This window comes from Oncorhynchus clarkii, chromosome 24 (genome assembly GCF_045791955.1).
Source record: "Oncorhynchus clarkii lewisi isolate Uvic-CL-2024 chromosome 24, UVic_Ocla_1.0, whole genome shotgun sequence".
In the NCBI taxonomy this organism is placed as follows: domain Eukaryota; kingdom Metazoa; phylum Chordata; class Actinopteri; order Salmoniformes; family Salmonidae; genus Oncorhynchus; species Oncorhynchus clarkii.
Window position 1 is genome coordinate 22,951,539 of NC_092170.1, and position 16,707 is coordinate 22,968,245.

Here is a 16,707-nt window from a genome sequence, read left to right on the forward strand (position 1 = left end):
ACTACTGTTCCCTACCTGGTCTGATAGTACCACTGTTCCCTACCTGGTCTGATAGTGCCACTGTTCCCTACCTGGTCTAATAGTATCACTGTTTTCTACCTGGTCTAATAGTACCACTGTTCCCTACCTGGTCTGATAGTACCACTGTTCCCTACCTGGTCTGATAGTACCACTGTTCCCTACCTGGTCTAATAGTACCACTGTTCCCTACCTGGTCTGATAGTACCACTGTTCCCTACCTGGTCTAATAGTACCACTGTTCCCTACCTGGTCTGATAGTACCACTGTTCCCTACCTGGTCTAATAGTACCACTGTTCCCTACCTGGTCTAATAGTACCACTGTTCCCTACCTGGTCTAACAGTTCCACTGAGGATTTGATGATCTCTCTCCACTTCTGCAGCTCAGCGTCATGGTAAAGCTGTTGCGATTCCAGGAGCTGGGCCCACTCCATCTGCGTCTGGGGCAGTTTACTAGACAGAAATACACACATACTGTCAAACACACCCAGATGCCACGGCCAAGAGCAACTTGAAGCTAAGTATTGTTCAGGGGCAATTCTGCAGCATTGTTTTTTGAGGTTGGGAAAACAGGATGAAGCCCATGTGGTTTTCAGATGAAACTAAACAGGCATATGCAGTCTGGGTTTGACTAAGTACACAGTCACATCAATTATAGTATTATGTAGGCAATAGGCATAATGCCAAAAAACCTATGGGTGGTTAGCGACTTAGCGTACCTTTCATGTATCCGCAGCCCTTGCCAGGTGGTAAGATGCTGTGCAGAATACTCCAGCATCCACAGCTTATAGAACAGCATCATGTTGAGGAACACCAGCAAAACCAGGCTGAAGGAGGAGAGGAAAACAGAAGAATATAAGGGACAAAGGAAAGAAGATGAGTAATGAAAGCTACACAGGTGCTTTAGTCTGCATATTCATTAACCTCTACAGGATCGGTGTCCAGACCTCGGGACGGTTGAGCTAATGTAGGCTAATGTGATTAGCATGAGGTTGTCAGAAAAAGTCCCAGGACATAGACATATCTGATATGGGCAGAAAGCTTAAATTCTTGTTAATCTAACTGCACTGTCCAATATACAGTAGCTATTACAGTGAAATAATATCAAGCTATTGTTTGAGGAGAGTGCACAATTATGAACTTGAAAATGTATGAATAAACCAATTAGGCACATTTAGGCAGTCTTGACAACATTTTGAATAGTATGCAATAGTTCATTGGATCAGTCTAAAACGTTGAACAGACATTGCTCGGGGGCTAGAATAATTCATTATGGCCTTTCTCTTACATTTCAAAGAAAAATACAAAAAAACATGTTTTTTTTCTTTGTATTATCTTTGACCAGATCTACTGTGTTATATTCTCCTACATTAATTTCACATTTCCACAAACTTCAAAGTGTTTCCTTTCAAATGGTATCAAGATTATGCATGTCCTTGCTTCAGGTCCCGAGCCAGAGGCAGTTAGATTTGGGTATGTCATTTTAGGCAAAAATTGAAAAAAAGGGGCGAATCCTTAAGAGGTTTTAATGAACCAGCTAAAATGAGGGAGGAGTATGTTTCCTGTTCAGGTCTAAGTGGTTTATCTTTAGCCAGATGTACCTTAGACAGATCCTATGGCAAGCAATGAAAGGAGAGGAGAGGAGAGGAGAGGAGAGGAGAGGAGAGGAGAGGAGAGGAGAGGAGAGGAGAGGAGAGGAGAGGAGAGGAGAGGAGAATCACATTCAGAAGACAAACAAAACAAAGAAATGTTTAACACAGAATCAGATTTTTGCTAACTACTAAATATTTCAAAGAGAGTTGAACTGAAATAACTACAAATGAAACACAAATTGTTAAGATGGATCTGAAAGTGAGTGTGTATACTGCATGTGTGTGTGTGTATGAGTGTGTACTCACACAAAGCTGATGATGAGCAGCAGTTTGGACACGCTGTAGAGGGCGAAGCCTCCAGGAAGGTGCTCAGGCATGTGCCTGGTCTGAGTGGAACCTGAGGGGGCAGCCCAAACACAGACAAGGTCAACTAGATATATTTAACACAATATGATGTGTGGAAATGTATAACAGTGTATGTAATGTATGTACCTTATGAAAGTGTATAAGAATATACAGTGCATTAAGAGTTTATAAGAGTATAAAAAATATAAAATATATAATATATATAATATAATATATATAGTTTATATAATATAAACTTTTTTAAAGTGTCCCCCTGCCATCTGACCTGTCACGCCCGCATGTTTGATGCGGTGGATGACCTCATCGTCGGTTGGTGTGGTGACGGGGCTGAGGAGGGCGTCGTCCAGGTGCTGGCTCCGTAGGTGGACCAGGGGTCTCTTCCTCCGTCTCACAGACGTCTTCACCCCCTTGACCTTGGGAGAAGGCAGGGTCGACCCCAAAACCACATCCTCCACCTTCGACAGCTCCAACTCTGACAGGGCACCACAGAAGCCGTTTTTACGTTAATACATTAGGATGGCATTCGGTCATCAGATTAAATGTTGCTGAATATTTGGTGTGACAGACATAACAGCTAGTAGAGGAATTTACCAAGATGGCGGAAATTCTCGTCCAGCCCGCTCCAGAAGTTCTTCTCGATAAAGCCCTTCACTAATCCCCATGGCTGTTTTCTGTAACGCAGCTCAGTGGACACCCTAGGGACAAGGCATCCACTGGTATAAGTTGAGGCAGTGTTTCTAAATGAACATGTAACAGTTTCAAGAGCCACATGTTATTACAACAGCTGCTATAAGGCCCTCCTCACCTTAACCGGCACTTGTTCTTGGCCACCCGTGTCAGCATGTAACGGTTGAGCGTGTAGAAGTAGTCGTGGTAGGGCACGTCGTGTGTGATGACCTCAGCATCGATGATGTAGCACTCACTCTCATGGCTGGCCTTGTACAGTGTCTGCGTCTCTGTGACCGTGGCTGTCTTGGGGGCCAGGGGGTTGGACAGGGAGATGGTGTACATGATCTCTCTCGTCTGGTTCCCCGCTGCGTCGTCCTTCTTCCAGGGGTGAAACACTATATCTGTGTGGCATTATATGGATACACATTCGATCACTACATAGTCAAAGGACAACACCAATGGAAGAGACAATAATGTGATGCTAACGCCAACGGACAGAATGTCTGACTGACCTGAAAACCTGCGCTGCTCCATGAAGTCGGTCATAAACTGGGATTCTGTGAAGAGGATGTCATACATCTTGTCCACACTGAACTTGTAAACCTCATCGATGTACTGTCTCCCTTTAAGGTCATCGTGGAAGGCCTGCACCTCCCCTGCTGGAGAACCATAGAGGGAAACACACTTTAGATGAAGTGCCCTTAGGGACATAATAACATATGGAGACAGTATTACCAAGACTTAGCGGCATCACTGAAGAGCCTGTTTTATGCCATATATACAGTATATGCATCAAATCTGTTGATTGGACGGAAGATTGAAGCCGTACCCTCGTCGTGGGTCTCTGAAGAGTCGCTAAGTTCGGTGGGGATGTCTTCATTGTCGTTGAAGTCCAGGGAGGTCGAGGGCACCAGGCCGCTGGCCTCCGCTAGCCTCTGCTCCAGCACCAGGGGCAAGGCCAGCAGTTCTCCGTCAGGGAGGCAGTCGATGTACTCCTCTGGAGGTAGGTCAAACTAGGACACACAGAGGGGGGGGGGGGGGGTGTCAGTCACTAGAAAGGCACTGTAGGATACTTTAGTACATAGTTACGAGTAGGATTGGGCTGTGTTCATGTTTTGGTTATCAAATTACGAAACATTCCCCATATGCAAGTTATAGGGCAGAATAACAAATGCATTTCCCACTCCATCAAAACAAATAACATAACAGTAATTGATTTAACCTCTGACCTCTATTATGTCGCTGAGACTCACAGAGAGGGGCTCGCTGCTGATGGATGAGCTGATGGTGCTGTTGGTGATGATGCATTTCTTGTGTATGGATGGTGGGCTGCCATCGTGTTTGGCCTCCGCGCTGCTCTTAGACGAGTTGTCATTACTGATCTCATTCTCCTCGTTAGGGATCTCCTCACAGAACCTGCACCATCACCGTGGGGGAACAGGGACCAGCTGGAGGTTAGGGTTAGGAGTTCTGGAGTGTTGCTGAGAGGGATGTGAAGCGGGGCTGAGAGAGTGGTGTGTATTTGTGTATGCTTCAGTAATGAGGCCAGCCTCTCATAACAACCCGCAGAAGATCAAGGGCATTTTAATCAACCATGGTAATTGATGAGGCATTGTTTATATCTGTAGCCATGGAAACCACACCCACCCCATGGTGTTGAAGTCGTCGTCAGGGGGAACGTAGTCTTCGTCGTCACTGGTCAGGCCTAGTTCGTTGCCATAGCACTGATGGACAAAGTGCCATAGCTCTTTGGGGCACAGGGGCTACAGCACAGGGTTAGAGACGACAATCAGTACGGCAGAGACTTGGATTCAATGGAAAATAAAAGTAGCAATATACTGAACATGTAGATCTACTTGTGATGAGGTTAATTGAGGTTGCTGGCCTACTTTGTCCAGCAGTGCATTCTGCCATAATCTGAACATCATCATGTAGGTCCTGTCCCGCGCTCCAAATGAGGTGAAAAAGTGCTGTGAGGAGAGAATGGAAATAATTCAAAAAATATGCTCTGAAATAAGGCTAAGGAGAAGGTTTGAGCCTCCCCTCAGTCAGTTAATGCCAAAAATTCAGTCCCTATCCTGTCTTACCTTCTCACCATCTGTGGACACCTGGATGGCATTGGGGATGAGGCGGGCTGTCTTCTCCTTCGTCATGGTGCAGATGTCCTTCAGCCTCACTGTCAGCTGCACACACATGCAAGCAAAATAGTTTTTGTTCCAGCATTGCTTAATATTCAGATAAATATATCTGTTGAACTGTTGCTGAACCACAATAATGCAAAATATACTGTGATGCAAACTATAGAAATACAATCAATTATATTTCAATATTGCAAACTAACCAATACCAGAGAAATATAGATAAGATCAAAAGAACAGAAAGCCCCAGGCAGAGGCCCAGTGCGTACCAGCGTTTCCCAGCGGAAGATGTTGCTATAAAAACAGATCCAGTTTTCTGAGAGGTAGAGTCGGCCCTGCAGGAGGATGTCTCGTTGTAGGGCGCAGGAGTAATCTGCCAGCACAGGTCAGAGGTCAAATATCAGAGCCCAGGAAGGATACATCCACCCATCAAGGTCGGGGTTAATTATATTTCAACATAGTCAATTCAAAAGATGCATTACCTGAATTGATAGTTTAAATGGAATTGACTCCAACCAGCCAATGCAAACGTGTCCAAAATCAAAAGATTTTCCTATATCCACCGTATTGCTGACAGAATTGGCCATAGTTGCCTAGTATTTTGCGTTAGTAACTCACCCACGATGAGTCGCTCTGTGTCCGGTAGCTGCTTGAAGAGCTTCCTGAAGTCCTCATTACGCTGTTTGTATGTGGGGCTCAACACCTGGAGAGACGGAGAGCAACAATGATAACTTCTTGAGAGAGGGACGACTCACACATACACATTCCTGAACACACGCTCTCTATCTCACACATACACATTCCTGAACACACGCTCTCTATCTCACATATACACATTCCTGAACACATGCTCTCTATCTCACATATACACATTCCTGAACACACGCTCTCTATCTCACATATACACACTGGACATTTTCACAAGGGCATTTTATACAAAAGCACGATCCCCTGTTGACATTTAGCCACTTCAAAACATTAAATAAGCATGCTTTTGAGCATCGTGAGCATTCCTAATGTGAGTCACATTCCCAAGACAACAATATATAGTAACATCATTATACGAACACACACAATGCTGCTTTTTGTGGCGCAACAGTTAATATGTAGGACAAAGAGGGACAAAGACACAAATCAAATCTGTTCTGTTAGCAAACCCTTATGTAGCTATTGGTTTATCTTATCAAATTTAGTCTCTGTCCATTGTCGGTTTAGAAATGTTCTGTTCTCACACAGAGGAATTCATTCTCTCTTGTTACATTCTCAGGCATTAAGGTACATCTTATCTTGGGCCTGGATTCAGGCTTGTTTAAAGAGGGAAGTATTGCTGTGACCCACAGCCAGTGTGAGTGCAGGGGTGAGTGCTCTATGTGTCTGAGACAGATGTTGTCTTTTAATAGGAACAGCTTCAGGAAACAATGCCTGCCAGTACGGTAACCAAATACATCCCTTCATGGGAAAAACCTCTCGCTGCTTCTATCAGAAGGAAAACATCAGACTGTTCACATTAACATCAACTAGCTACAGTACATGTTCTATACTCATATAACCAGAACAGCCCAGAATGGATAGACATCATCTGTTTCTGTTAAGCTATGAATGAAAACCACTGGTGCCTGTCAAGAAAACTTGGTAAATTCGAGAACTTTGAAGGCTGGAAAAATGGATTATGAGTCGGACATATTTACAGTCTAGAAATGTTCACAGAAAGTACTCTCTATAACTGCCTAACATATCAAGAGTATTAGAGCCCCCGTTTCACAACAAAAGCCTGGCTATTCCCCTTAAACTGCAGCCTTCTTACTTTGTCCAGGGAAAGGGTCCATGGGTACTATGGGAATGCAAATAGCTACTGACTCATGCCTTTCATTTCATTTGCTTTCCAAAATATAATTGCGGGAGGGAACCACAGAGTTATGCTCTTGGAGCAGGTACAGTACACAAACTGCCCATCCCAACCTTCTCACCCCTCTTCCCTCCCCGCCGCTACCCCTCCTGGCATCAGCTCTCTGGGGGGAGGGTCAGTCACTTACTGCAGGGACCTCCTCTGACTCCCAGTCCTGGTCTTGGTTGTCCAAGGCGACCCAGCCCCACTCCCAGCCAAACTCTCCCTGGGCCGGATCCTGTGGGAGCCACCCAGCCAGGGCTTTATCCAGCTCCAGCACCACCTGCCAGTCTGACTCCAGTCCTCTGTGAGCCTCCTGAGCCTCCATATTCCACTCACTTCCCTCAGGCACACCTAAACTAGTGGTGCCCTCGTGGGGTCCTCAGAGCGGTGGATTTAAATGCGAGTGATCCAGTGGTCCAGGTCTGCTGCAGACAAACAGACAGAGCTGTTGTGTGTCCAGTGGTTGTTTCTTGGAGACTGCTGTGACTGACCCGGTATGGGTGCTACTCCCTTTCAGTGTGAGAGCTGGACCCAGCTGACTGCTGCCACATGATTCCAGTCCTCTCTCCCTCTCCCTCTGTCTCTATCAAACACAGAGAGGAGCTGCGGCCGTTGGCCTCTAGTAACCCTGGCCACAAGTCTTTTATTATAATGGCAGCTCTGGCAGGCATGCAGTGTTACCCTGTCCAGATCCAGACGCCTCAGAGTGCTTTGGTGAGCACAGCTCAGACACACCAGCAGCGAAAGCAAGAAAAATATCCTTGGTAAAGAGAAAAACACAGAGAAAGAGAGAGTGTTTCCTAACTGGAAAGGAGTGCAGCCCCGTCTCGCTGGCTGACAAGGTGATTGAGTTACAGAGGACAGATGTGCACACAACCTTCAGTTACTTCTATGCTCCGTGAAGAAAAACATGTCCATTAATCTTGAGTGGTGCGGCACGGAGTCGCATGACGCCTCAGTCTAATGCAGTTGGAGTATTGCACCTCTGGGAGTATGTCCACTTCCCCTGTTTTTGACCATTCAGGTATTAGAAAGCAATTGCATGAGAGGCTTAACACATTTAGAGGTGTTACTATTACTAAACACCCCCCCCCCCCTGGATCCCTGTGACCTATTTCCCTACTCTCTACCCCCTACAACTCCCCTGGCCCTTAAGGTCAAGTAATGCACTCCTGAAACCAGATCCCTGTCAGTTACTACGATCAGACTAGATAGACAGGCACAGAGATTGGTTCTCATCTGACTCTGAGCTGGGTAAAACAACCTATCAGAACAGTGGTGGGAGGTGGACACGACAACAGCAACAAAACAAAAACTGTGGCTACATTTGGCACTCCATTAGTCTCAGTTGTGGTTGGAATTGTGCCCTGGAATTCCGCCACAAATTCTACACCTTTCCTGCTTACTCAATTTCCACAACCCGCCTCAACATCTAGCCAAATCAGCGAGGAGAAATACGCTCCAGGAAACTGAATCTGAAGGGAAGCAAAATAATCCTCAGCACACTATTGAAACCAGTGCAGATCATTCACAGATCCCTCTCAGACGTGAACAGCTTTCGCCCTGTTGAAAATGCCTCTGCATCGCCTTGAAAAAGGTTCCATCAGACGTTGGCGAGCCATGCAAGCCCACTCTCTTCGAAAACTGCATCCAAGAAAAACAGTCAGATAATCGAGTAGTATCTGAATTCAACGTTTTTCCAAGAGCTTTTCCTAAAAAGGAAAATGAAGACTAAAGCAAATGCAGAAGCTATTGATACGACTATCTCCCATCTTCTCCAGGTGACAATGTGACAAGTCCTAGGACAGTGTAGCTGCCAGGTGGTGATGGGGCTATAGACAGTCCCTGAGGTGGCGGTTAATCATTAACCTGCTGGGTAAACAGAGAGAGATGTCGGAGACCGGCACAGTCAACCAGGGTGGGGCCCCATTAGTTTCAGGGATGGTTTACAGTCTATCCCCACACAAACAATGAGGCCAGTCTCTCACCCCACTGTCCGTAGGTTGCTACAAAACCACTGTAGAGAGGAGTGGTCAGGAAGGTGTATGCATGTGTATTGTAAGTGGCACTGTCAAGGGAGTGTGCATGAATGTGTGTGTGAAGACTTTCGTCTCTATCTGAAACACACCTTTCTTTGTCAATTTCCCTGCCAAAGGTCTGTTGATGCTGGGAGGGTGGAGGGTCTGTTGATTAGAACCAGATGTGGGAACAGCTCAGCAGAGAGGTGCTGGCTGGTTTAGAAACACAGCCAAGCCAGGATCTCTGACTATTCACCCTGTCCTGCATAAGACACACTGCTGTAAAAAATATGTGTTAGATCTACAGTGGTGTCCTTTGTGTGAGAATCTACCTCAGAGTAAACATGTCCCCCCCCCCCTTCTCTCTCTCTCATATGCAGGGGAGATAAACTAGAATGTTTTCATAGACCAGTGAGTATGAGGAGGCAGACATTTCACCTCACAAATCTCTAGGAGAAAAGCAGTCTCTTAAACCAGCCACTTTAGTCACTGTCGATACTATGAGCCACTACATTCGGTGTCTGGCAGACATTGATTTCCTTGTTAATACCTCAACTCCCTGCGTAGGTCCTGTACAGTTGCCATGAAAGCATTGCAACAGAGTCATTAGGAAAGTTGATACGGCAGGGTGGGGCCTGTTGTGTGTCTCTACTGGGCTTAGACCTCATATCAGGACGGTTGTGATGTAATCCCAGTAGGTTCAGTGCCATGGGAGAACATCACTGCCTTGTAGAGAAACACAGTGACTGCATTGGCCTACCACATACCCTCAGGTATAGCACTGCATCAGACAGATACCAATATACGTTTTAATGGTCCAGAACAGAGATTAGGCATAATTACATAGTTAATGCTTCTGGGAGCAACATCATGTCTAGATTGACATTATGATGCTTTCCTTTAGTAATGGTAGAACAGTAGAGAAATGAATGTGAGTAGCTAAAGGTGAGAGTATCAGAAAGCATTAGATGTGGACCATGTTTTTCCTCAACATTCTGGAGAATCCCCATTTCAGGTTTCACTATGCAACAATGCCCAACTATAACCAATGAGTCCATAATGACAAAACGAACACATTTGAAGACGTGGGAGGACTGGAACATGCTAACCAGTCTCATGCTCCATTCCCCTGTCATTCAAGGCATTCAGGGCTGCTCCAGACACTGACCATGGTCCGTGGGTTTAGTATGATACATTGAGCAGACTTGTTACCACCTCGGGTGTATTCAGTAGTCGCAGACTACTGGGCACAGCAGACTGGCCTGTTGCAAAATGTTTTGCAATGGAAACTGTTTACCGTTTACTCTAGGAACCAAATGGAAGCAAACGGAACAAAACAGGGAGGGACATACAATAATTAATCCATTAGAAACTCTTGTTTTTGTTTACCTCAAAAAAGAAACAAAAGAAAAATAAACATTTTCCATTTGGAGTAAACAGTTTCCGTTGGTGAAATTTTCGCAACAGACAAAATGTTTTGCAACGGTCTCCGACTAATGAATACACCCCTGTTGCATCACCACCATCACAGCTCTGAGAAGCCTATAGTTCCCCTTCACACAGCAGCCATTTTGAAAACACACTTTTTCCAGACACAACCACAATGTGGCCATGGCATTGGGTCATCTAACCACCATAGTGCTGCATATTGTGGCTTCGCTCTCAGGTGAAAACAACATACTGATCAATCAAATCAATGAGCGATGAGGAGCAGACAAGTGGAAAGGCAGACCAGCCAAGTGATCCAAGAAAAAGGAATAAGCAGAGAGATATTTGAAAAGTTGCACAAGAATACAAGTAATGCTTACTCTCAGGATGTGTTGTCTTTCATGCTAGGGAGAGAGGGGGAATATATAGACACAAAGAACAACAAAAGAAAGGAATAAAACAACAGAACAAGGGAAAAGAGTCCCACAGAGACACCATAGGAGAAACCATGGCTTCATAATACCACCATATCTGGGTATCAAATCCTTTCTCACATAAAGATGGCCAACTGAGCCATCAAGTAGATTTACTTGGCTGTTTTAGAAGAATCATAACGAAAGGAACTCATTTCAGCCCCATTAGAATGTAGCAACCTTGTCTCTTAGTACACTGGCCGGCAACATTGTGTTAAGTCAGGACCTCTTGGTGTAATGGTCTTGGTGTTGGACTGAGATCACTGGATCAGGCTGTCACCATACTTTCGCTACAAGACGCTTCTGTCTGTCAAACATTTCATCTATGAATCACATCTGTAGTAAGGTATAGGAGTGGGCAACAAAATGGACACTTTTATTCATCCTCACAGCATTTGGTTCATTCATTATTAATCAGTCATCAGTCATTTTTTCTGATTAATTCAGCATGCCATCACACTGTAAACCTAGATTCTTAGAACTCTAAATCCCACTGGTTAGCATCCTGGGTAAGCCTCAGCTCCATACAAGTGACCTTTGGCATATAACCTTGTGTGATTCTAAACAGGGTCTAGGACCCTTCACCTCATAATCTCTCTCACACACACACGCACACACACACACACACACACACACACACACACACACACACACACACACACACACACACACACACACCTCTTAACAGAAAGAGTAAGAAGAAGATGAAACTTACATTGTACCAGCTCTGGCTCTTCTGTAGACAGCGAGGAACAAAGCAGATAGGAGAGAACAAAGACAAGTGTAAATCAATGAGACAAGGATACACCAATACTTGGCCACAGGGCTCAATATCATAAACACATAGAGGTCAAGGGACGATAAAAACCGACAGTGGGTATTTATAGAAGGTGTGAATGTCAACCTCTGGGTGGGCACCTCTTACATTGAAAACAGACCTCTGTTGCTATCCAACAGAGTTGTATCCCTTTGAGCTTGTCACATATTTTAGTTAGACTTTTCAACGATTTCTTGATTTCTTTGTTGTTTTTGGGCCTCACAAATATTCATTTGCATGGATATTTGATAAGCAGATGGTAGATTGGGCTAGGGTTGTGTGTGGTACAATATATTTATCTTTGTTTTTAACTGTTTCAAATAATGTATTAACGATTTACAGTTGCTTCTAAATGCTTGCATATAGACATGAATTGTGTACTGCTGTGTGTTGTATATTTTCTGACAGCAGAGGGCAGTATACACACTGTTATTGGCGGGACCATAACTCACCTGCTTCTGTTTTATGGGGCTATAAAGAGAGTGTAATACGTCTCACCATTGTGATCCGAGAGGTAGGCATGCTAGGGAGATCCAGTGGGTGAAGAAATGGCAGGATAATCAAGCACGATTTTAGCGGTAAATAAATGTCCGTTTGTGTCAAGTAGTAAATAGCAGGAGTAGAACAAAATGGCTTCCTCTTGACGTCATTAAAAAACTTAACCAGGCAACTACAAATAATACGTTTTGTCATTTCAGTGACAACATACAAGAGGCATACTGGTGCGAGGTTACTATTGTCAATCAATCCTTTGGAGATGTGAATGTAGATAATCCAATATTTCAGCTATCAGATAAGCGTGTAGTGTTTCCTGTCTGAGAGTTGTGAGGCCCCAGTCCTGTCCCTGGGCTTTGGGCTCTGACGTGGACAGGGCTAATCTCATCTGAAGGTGACAGAGGCGTGAGAGACGACTTAAGCCTTAAGGTGTCTGCAAAGTGTGTGTGTGTATGCGTGCCATTGTAAATGTGTTTTAGAGTTGGTGTAATTGCATGTTTGTAAGTGCATCTTTATAGCCTACATGTGTGTAAATGTGCATGCATGTCTAAATCACATATTTGCTTCCCCACGAAGCACATGTGTGTCTGGGGATGTGTGTCAGCAACTCTACGAATCAGGTTAACACCCACTGATTAAGTGCACTGTGTAACAGAGAGAGCTTGTGTACGGTAGTAGTGTCTTGGCCTGGATTCCCCTGAGGATCAGAAAGGCCTGGAACGACTAGTTACTTTACACAACCAGGCCAGATTCAGGGTCAGCTCTCTCAACCAACCAACCGGGCCAAACCAGAACTGGCCAGCACTAGCTGTAAGCCAGACAAACCTATCAGGTATAACCCACATAGCTTCAATCAACACTAGAACAACAACGTAGTTCTGATGAACAGAACTGAGCAGGCTTGTTCAACCTAGTGGAACAGTAAATAAAGACTGTAGCACCAAGCCTAAAGAATAATCAGATCTAAGTGCATACATTTTCATACTGGTCCCCCATGGGAATTGAACCCACAACCAACTGCTAAATCCCACAATTCCACAACTACTAAAACACACAACCAACCATGCTCTACCAACTGAGATGTTATATCAACGTTTTGATATATAACATTGTACAAAAGGAGGGACACTTTAAGGAGGGAGGAGAGAGAGGAGAGGAGGAAGTTCTGGTCTGAGACAGGAAATGGAAACAGGTAGGGGCGCTGACTGACATCACACCACAGGAGGCTGCTGAGAGGAGGATGACTCATAATAATGGCTGGAAAGAAACCATGTCTTTGATACCACTCCATTTATTCCTTCCCAGTCACTACTATGAGCCCATCCTCCCCAATTAAGGTGCCACCGGCCACCTGTGCATCACACATCTACAGATGACGGGAAGAGGAGGTCACTGGTCAAATCAGGCTAGGGGATCAATGGGCAAATAAAAGCAAGAGGAAATGCTTACTTTAATCAGGTTAAGTCTGTCATACTGAAAGGAAATTAAAGAGAAAATGAAGAGTTAACCAACATGAAGGAAAGAGATCAGAAACAAGAGAGGGGAAAAGGCTTTGTTTTTGATTTACATGTGTACTAAGAGTACTAGGCTAAAACACTAAAATATCCAGGTTTGCGTACTTGTAGTGCCAAGACACACTATTGTCCTATCTAACTCTACTTTCATGATGTGTCCATGTCTCAGTGTTTTGGTCTGAGATGGGTCTTTATGCTGAGTCTCTATGTACTCTCTCTGTAGTGCTGCTTACTGTTTGCAGTTCCATAAACAGCCTCATTGATTGGTGACAGTGGGAGACTGAGCAGAGCCGTCATCACTGAAGCGGCCAGCCAATTAGTTAGTGTGGGAACGCCGGCCCAGGTCCTATACAGAGAGGAGCCCCTCTCCCTGCCTGTCTGTCTGTGTGTTTCTGGATTGCATTAGACTAGGGTGACAGAGCTCACGTTGCCTGGGCGACTGCACACAGTGCCAGGGTCATGTGACTCCTGCTGACCGCCGGCTGGGTGCTCACGTGGGACCAGAGAGGGCTGGCACTCGGCCACACCACGGGCCTGAGGGGTGATGTCATCGACTGGGTGTGCTGTGAAATGGGACAGACACCGCCTGAACACCAACTCAACTGACCAAATGTCGCTTGGCTGCCATTAACCCCATCCTGTCTGCCTGTCTCATAGTCCGTGACAAAGCTGAATGCAGCGAATGTGCTGACATGCATCAAAGGGTCCTTACATGAGAATGCTGTAACTAACCGGTGACACATGGCCTCTGCTGCTGTCTTGTCTGAGGAGAGGAGTGGTGTATTCTGGGCTTTTGGTGCGAGGCAGAGAAAAGGAGCTTCTGATGTAGAAAGCTCTAAGGTCATCAAAAATTCATGTCACACAGGAGTGGTGGAAAGGGATGCGGAAGGAATTTGACAGTCTCCCCCTGCCACCGTCCTTCTGCATTCAGGCACATACTCAGCATCTCAGAGATGAGGGTGCTCTTAGTTTAGACACAACAACGAGCTATGTTGAAGTTTTAATGGACTTGGGACAGGGGTTGGAGGAGATAGAACAGAAGCACACTGAGACAAGCTGGGAGAGAGATGTGTCTGAAAGCCAGCAGCCCTGCAGGGAGTTAGATGAGAGGAAAGGTGGCAGGGTGGCAGAGGGGGGTAGAGGAGAAGGTTATAGCAACATGGATACCATCTGCAGGGAGTGTGTTCAGATGGAAGAGGTGGGTGGAGGGGGCACAGGACAGCTCACAAGACATGGAGGTGGGGTGGGATTAAAGAACAGAAAAGAGTAATGCTTACTTTGGAAAGTCGCTTGTGAGACTAGCATGCATCAGGAGAAGAACAAAGAAATCAGAAACTAAAAAACTGCAAGATACAACAGCTGAAAGAACCCTTTTTTTTTTTTAAACAGTCAGTTTCAGATCACAGACATTTCATATGGCGGCAGCGAAAGTAAGAGAAAGCAAGCGCTCTGTGTCAAGAAGAAATGATGAGAGAAGAGGAGAACACAATGACAACAAAAGCAACAGGTGTCTGACACCACAAGGACTGGGGAGCACTGTGAACAGTGAGTGAATGGGAAAACGGATGAGAGGTGAGAGAGCCATTACTGCCAACTACCACACTCCTTATCACTTCACAACAATAAGATTTTCAGAGGAGGAAAGTACTAAATATATCACCCAATATTCTCATGTTCATGTTTTGCTTGAGATGTACGCTGAGTTACCCACAGTCAAAGCTCCTGTCCTTCACTCCACTACCTTACTCTTCAATTCAGATTCGGATGAGCGAGAAGTGAGACTACAGCCTCTTGATCTGCCTACTACCCTCTGTCAGAACGAGCCTTGCAGAGTTGAGATAGCTGCAGTTAATGACTGCCTGAGTGCTGCGATGGAGTGGGCTGACTGACTGAGTGCCCGGCCTGTGATTACAATGCTGCTCTGATAGGACCAGATGGGTCCAGGGGATGTAGGGAGGGAGAGAGGGATGGAGGGTGGGAAAAGGGAGGGAGGGAGAAAGGGAGGGAGGGTGGGAAAAGGGAGGGAGGGAGAAAGGGATGGAGGGAGGGGAAAAGGGAGGGAGGGAGAAAGGGAGGGAGGGAGGGAGAAAGGGAGAGAGGTAGAAAGGGAGGGAGGGAGGGGAAAAGGGAGGGAGGGAGAAAGGGATGGAGGGAGGGGAAAAGGGAGGGAGGGGAAAAGGGAGGGAGGGAGAAAGGGAGGGAGAAAGGGAGAAAGGGAGAAAGGGATGGAGGGTGGGAAAAGGGAGGGAGAAAGGGAGAAAGGGATGAGGGAGAAAGGGAGAAAGGGATGGAGGGAGGGGAAAAGGGAGGGATGGAGAAAGGGAGGGAGGTAATAAGGGAAGAATACAGTGAATACAGTGAATCTGAATATAGTGAAGCATCTTTCCTGATGATGATGGGTCCTTATCCACAACTGATGTGCTGAAGGTCTCGTTACTCAGTCTATGATTGGCCAATTGTACGAGGGTGACAGTTAGATCTGACCTATAGTTTGAGGATGGGAGTTGGACATTACCCTATCAGAGTCATAGCAGCGTTTATCAGGAGTACATTATACCACTGTCAATTGGGTCTACATGAGGATGGCATGTTTGATCCAGTATGGTGTGCCGATGCGGAGGTATGATGGGGGTAAAATCACTATGGAATGGAAAATAAAAGCTGATAAAACCATGGCATTTCACAAGATATCACTATATCTCACTCCTTCTCGTTGACTATTTCTTACAGAACATGTTTTATGGAATGCAGGAAGACAATAAGACTTTACTGGCAACATTTGGAGGTTATCAAGACACTATGTCAGGGGTAAACAGTAAAAAACACAAATCTTATCACAAAACATAATTAATCCCCCTGTATCACCTCAGTGATCACCAAATAAATGTTGATTTCAGATTGTATTGGAAGTGATGTTCAGGGATGATACAACTGTCTTGCTGAACTGAAGTGATAGGCCAGACTGACATTATTTATTTGTGAGTTATGAATGCACTGTATGATGAACTAGTCATTTTGAAAACGGCACTGTTGGCAATACTATTTGAGACTATGACCTACTGTCTTGTAGTATGATTGGTGGAAGAGGACTATGCCCCTGTACTGTGCTGTAGTGTAATTGGTGGAAGAGGACTATGCCCCTGTACTGTGCTGTAGTGTAATTGGTGGAAGAGGACTATGCCCCTGTACTGTGCTGTAGTGTAATTGGTGGAAGAGGACTATGCCCCTGTACTGTGCTGTAGTGTGATTGGTGGAAGAGGATTATGCCCCTGTACTGTGCTGTAGTGTAA

The 16,707-nt window shown here is 45.3% G+C and overlaps 2 protein-coding genes across 4 annotated transcripts in view; one reads left to right on the forward strand and one right to left on the reverse strand.

Annotated features, from left to right (window-relative positions):
- The window catches only part of LOC139382274 (C5a anaphylatoxin chemotactic receptor 1-like), a 31,888-nt gene extending 30,865 nt beyond the window's left edge, over positions 1-1,023 (forward strand). Inside the window, exon 3 of the transcript XR_011628625.1 lies at positions 403-1,023. The gene's annotated coding sequence lies outside the window, so the exon portion shown is untranslated. The remainder of the gene's footprint in view (positions 1-402) is intronic.
- LOC139382273 (protein Aster-B-like) overlaps positions 1-16,707 on the reverse strand; it is an 81,809-nt gene that overhangs the window by 4,442 nt on the left and 60,660 nt on the right. The window contains exons 4-21 of one of the 3 annotated variants that reach the window (XM_071126141.1): positions 14,695-14,715; positions 13,353-13,376; positions 11,307-11,327; positions 10,499-10,522; positions 5,403-5,487; positions 5,054-5,157; positions 4,734-4,829; positions 4,536-4,616; positions 4,294-4,409; positions 3,876-4,062; positions 3,476-3,659; positions 3,159-3,305; positions 2,783-3,047; positions 2,569-2,672; positions 2,243-2,449; positions 1,918-2,008; positions 739-846; positions 352-472 (exon numbers count right to left, since the gene is read on the reverse strand). In XM_071126141.1, coding sequence (XP_070982242.1) covers positions 352-472; positions 739-846; positions 1,918-2,008; positions 2,243-2,449; positions 2,569-2,672; positions 2,783-3,047; positions 3,159-3,305; positions 3,476-3,659; positions 3,876-4,062; positions 4,294-4,409; positions 4,536-4,616; positions 4,734-4,829; positions 5,054-5,157; positions 5,403-5,487; positions 10,499-10,522; positions 11,307-11,327; positions 13,353-13,376; positions 14,695-14,715 — 1,986 coding nt within the window. The remainder of the gene's footprint in view (positions 1-351; positions 473-738; positions 847-1,917; positions 2,009-2,242; positions 2,450-2,568; positions 2,673-2,782; positions 3,048-3,158; positions 3,306-3,475; positions 3,660-3,875; positions 4,063-4,293; positions 4,410-4,535; positions 4,617-4,733; positions 4,830-5,053; positions 5,158-5,402; positions 5,488-10,498; positions 10,523-11,306; positions 11,328-13,352; positions 13,377-14,694; positions 14,716-16,707) is intronic. The other 2 variants (XM_071126143.1, XM_071126144.1) reach the window with 2 other exon arrangements.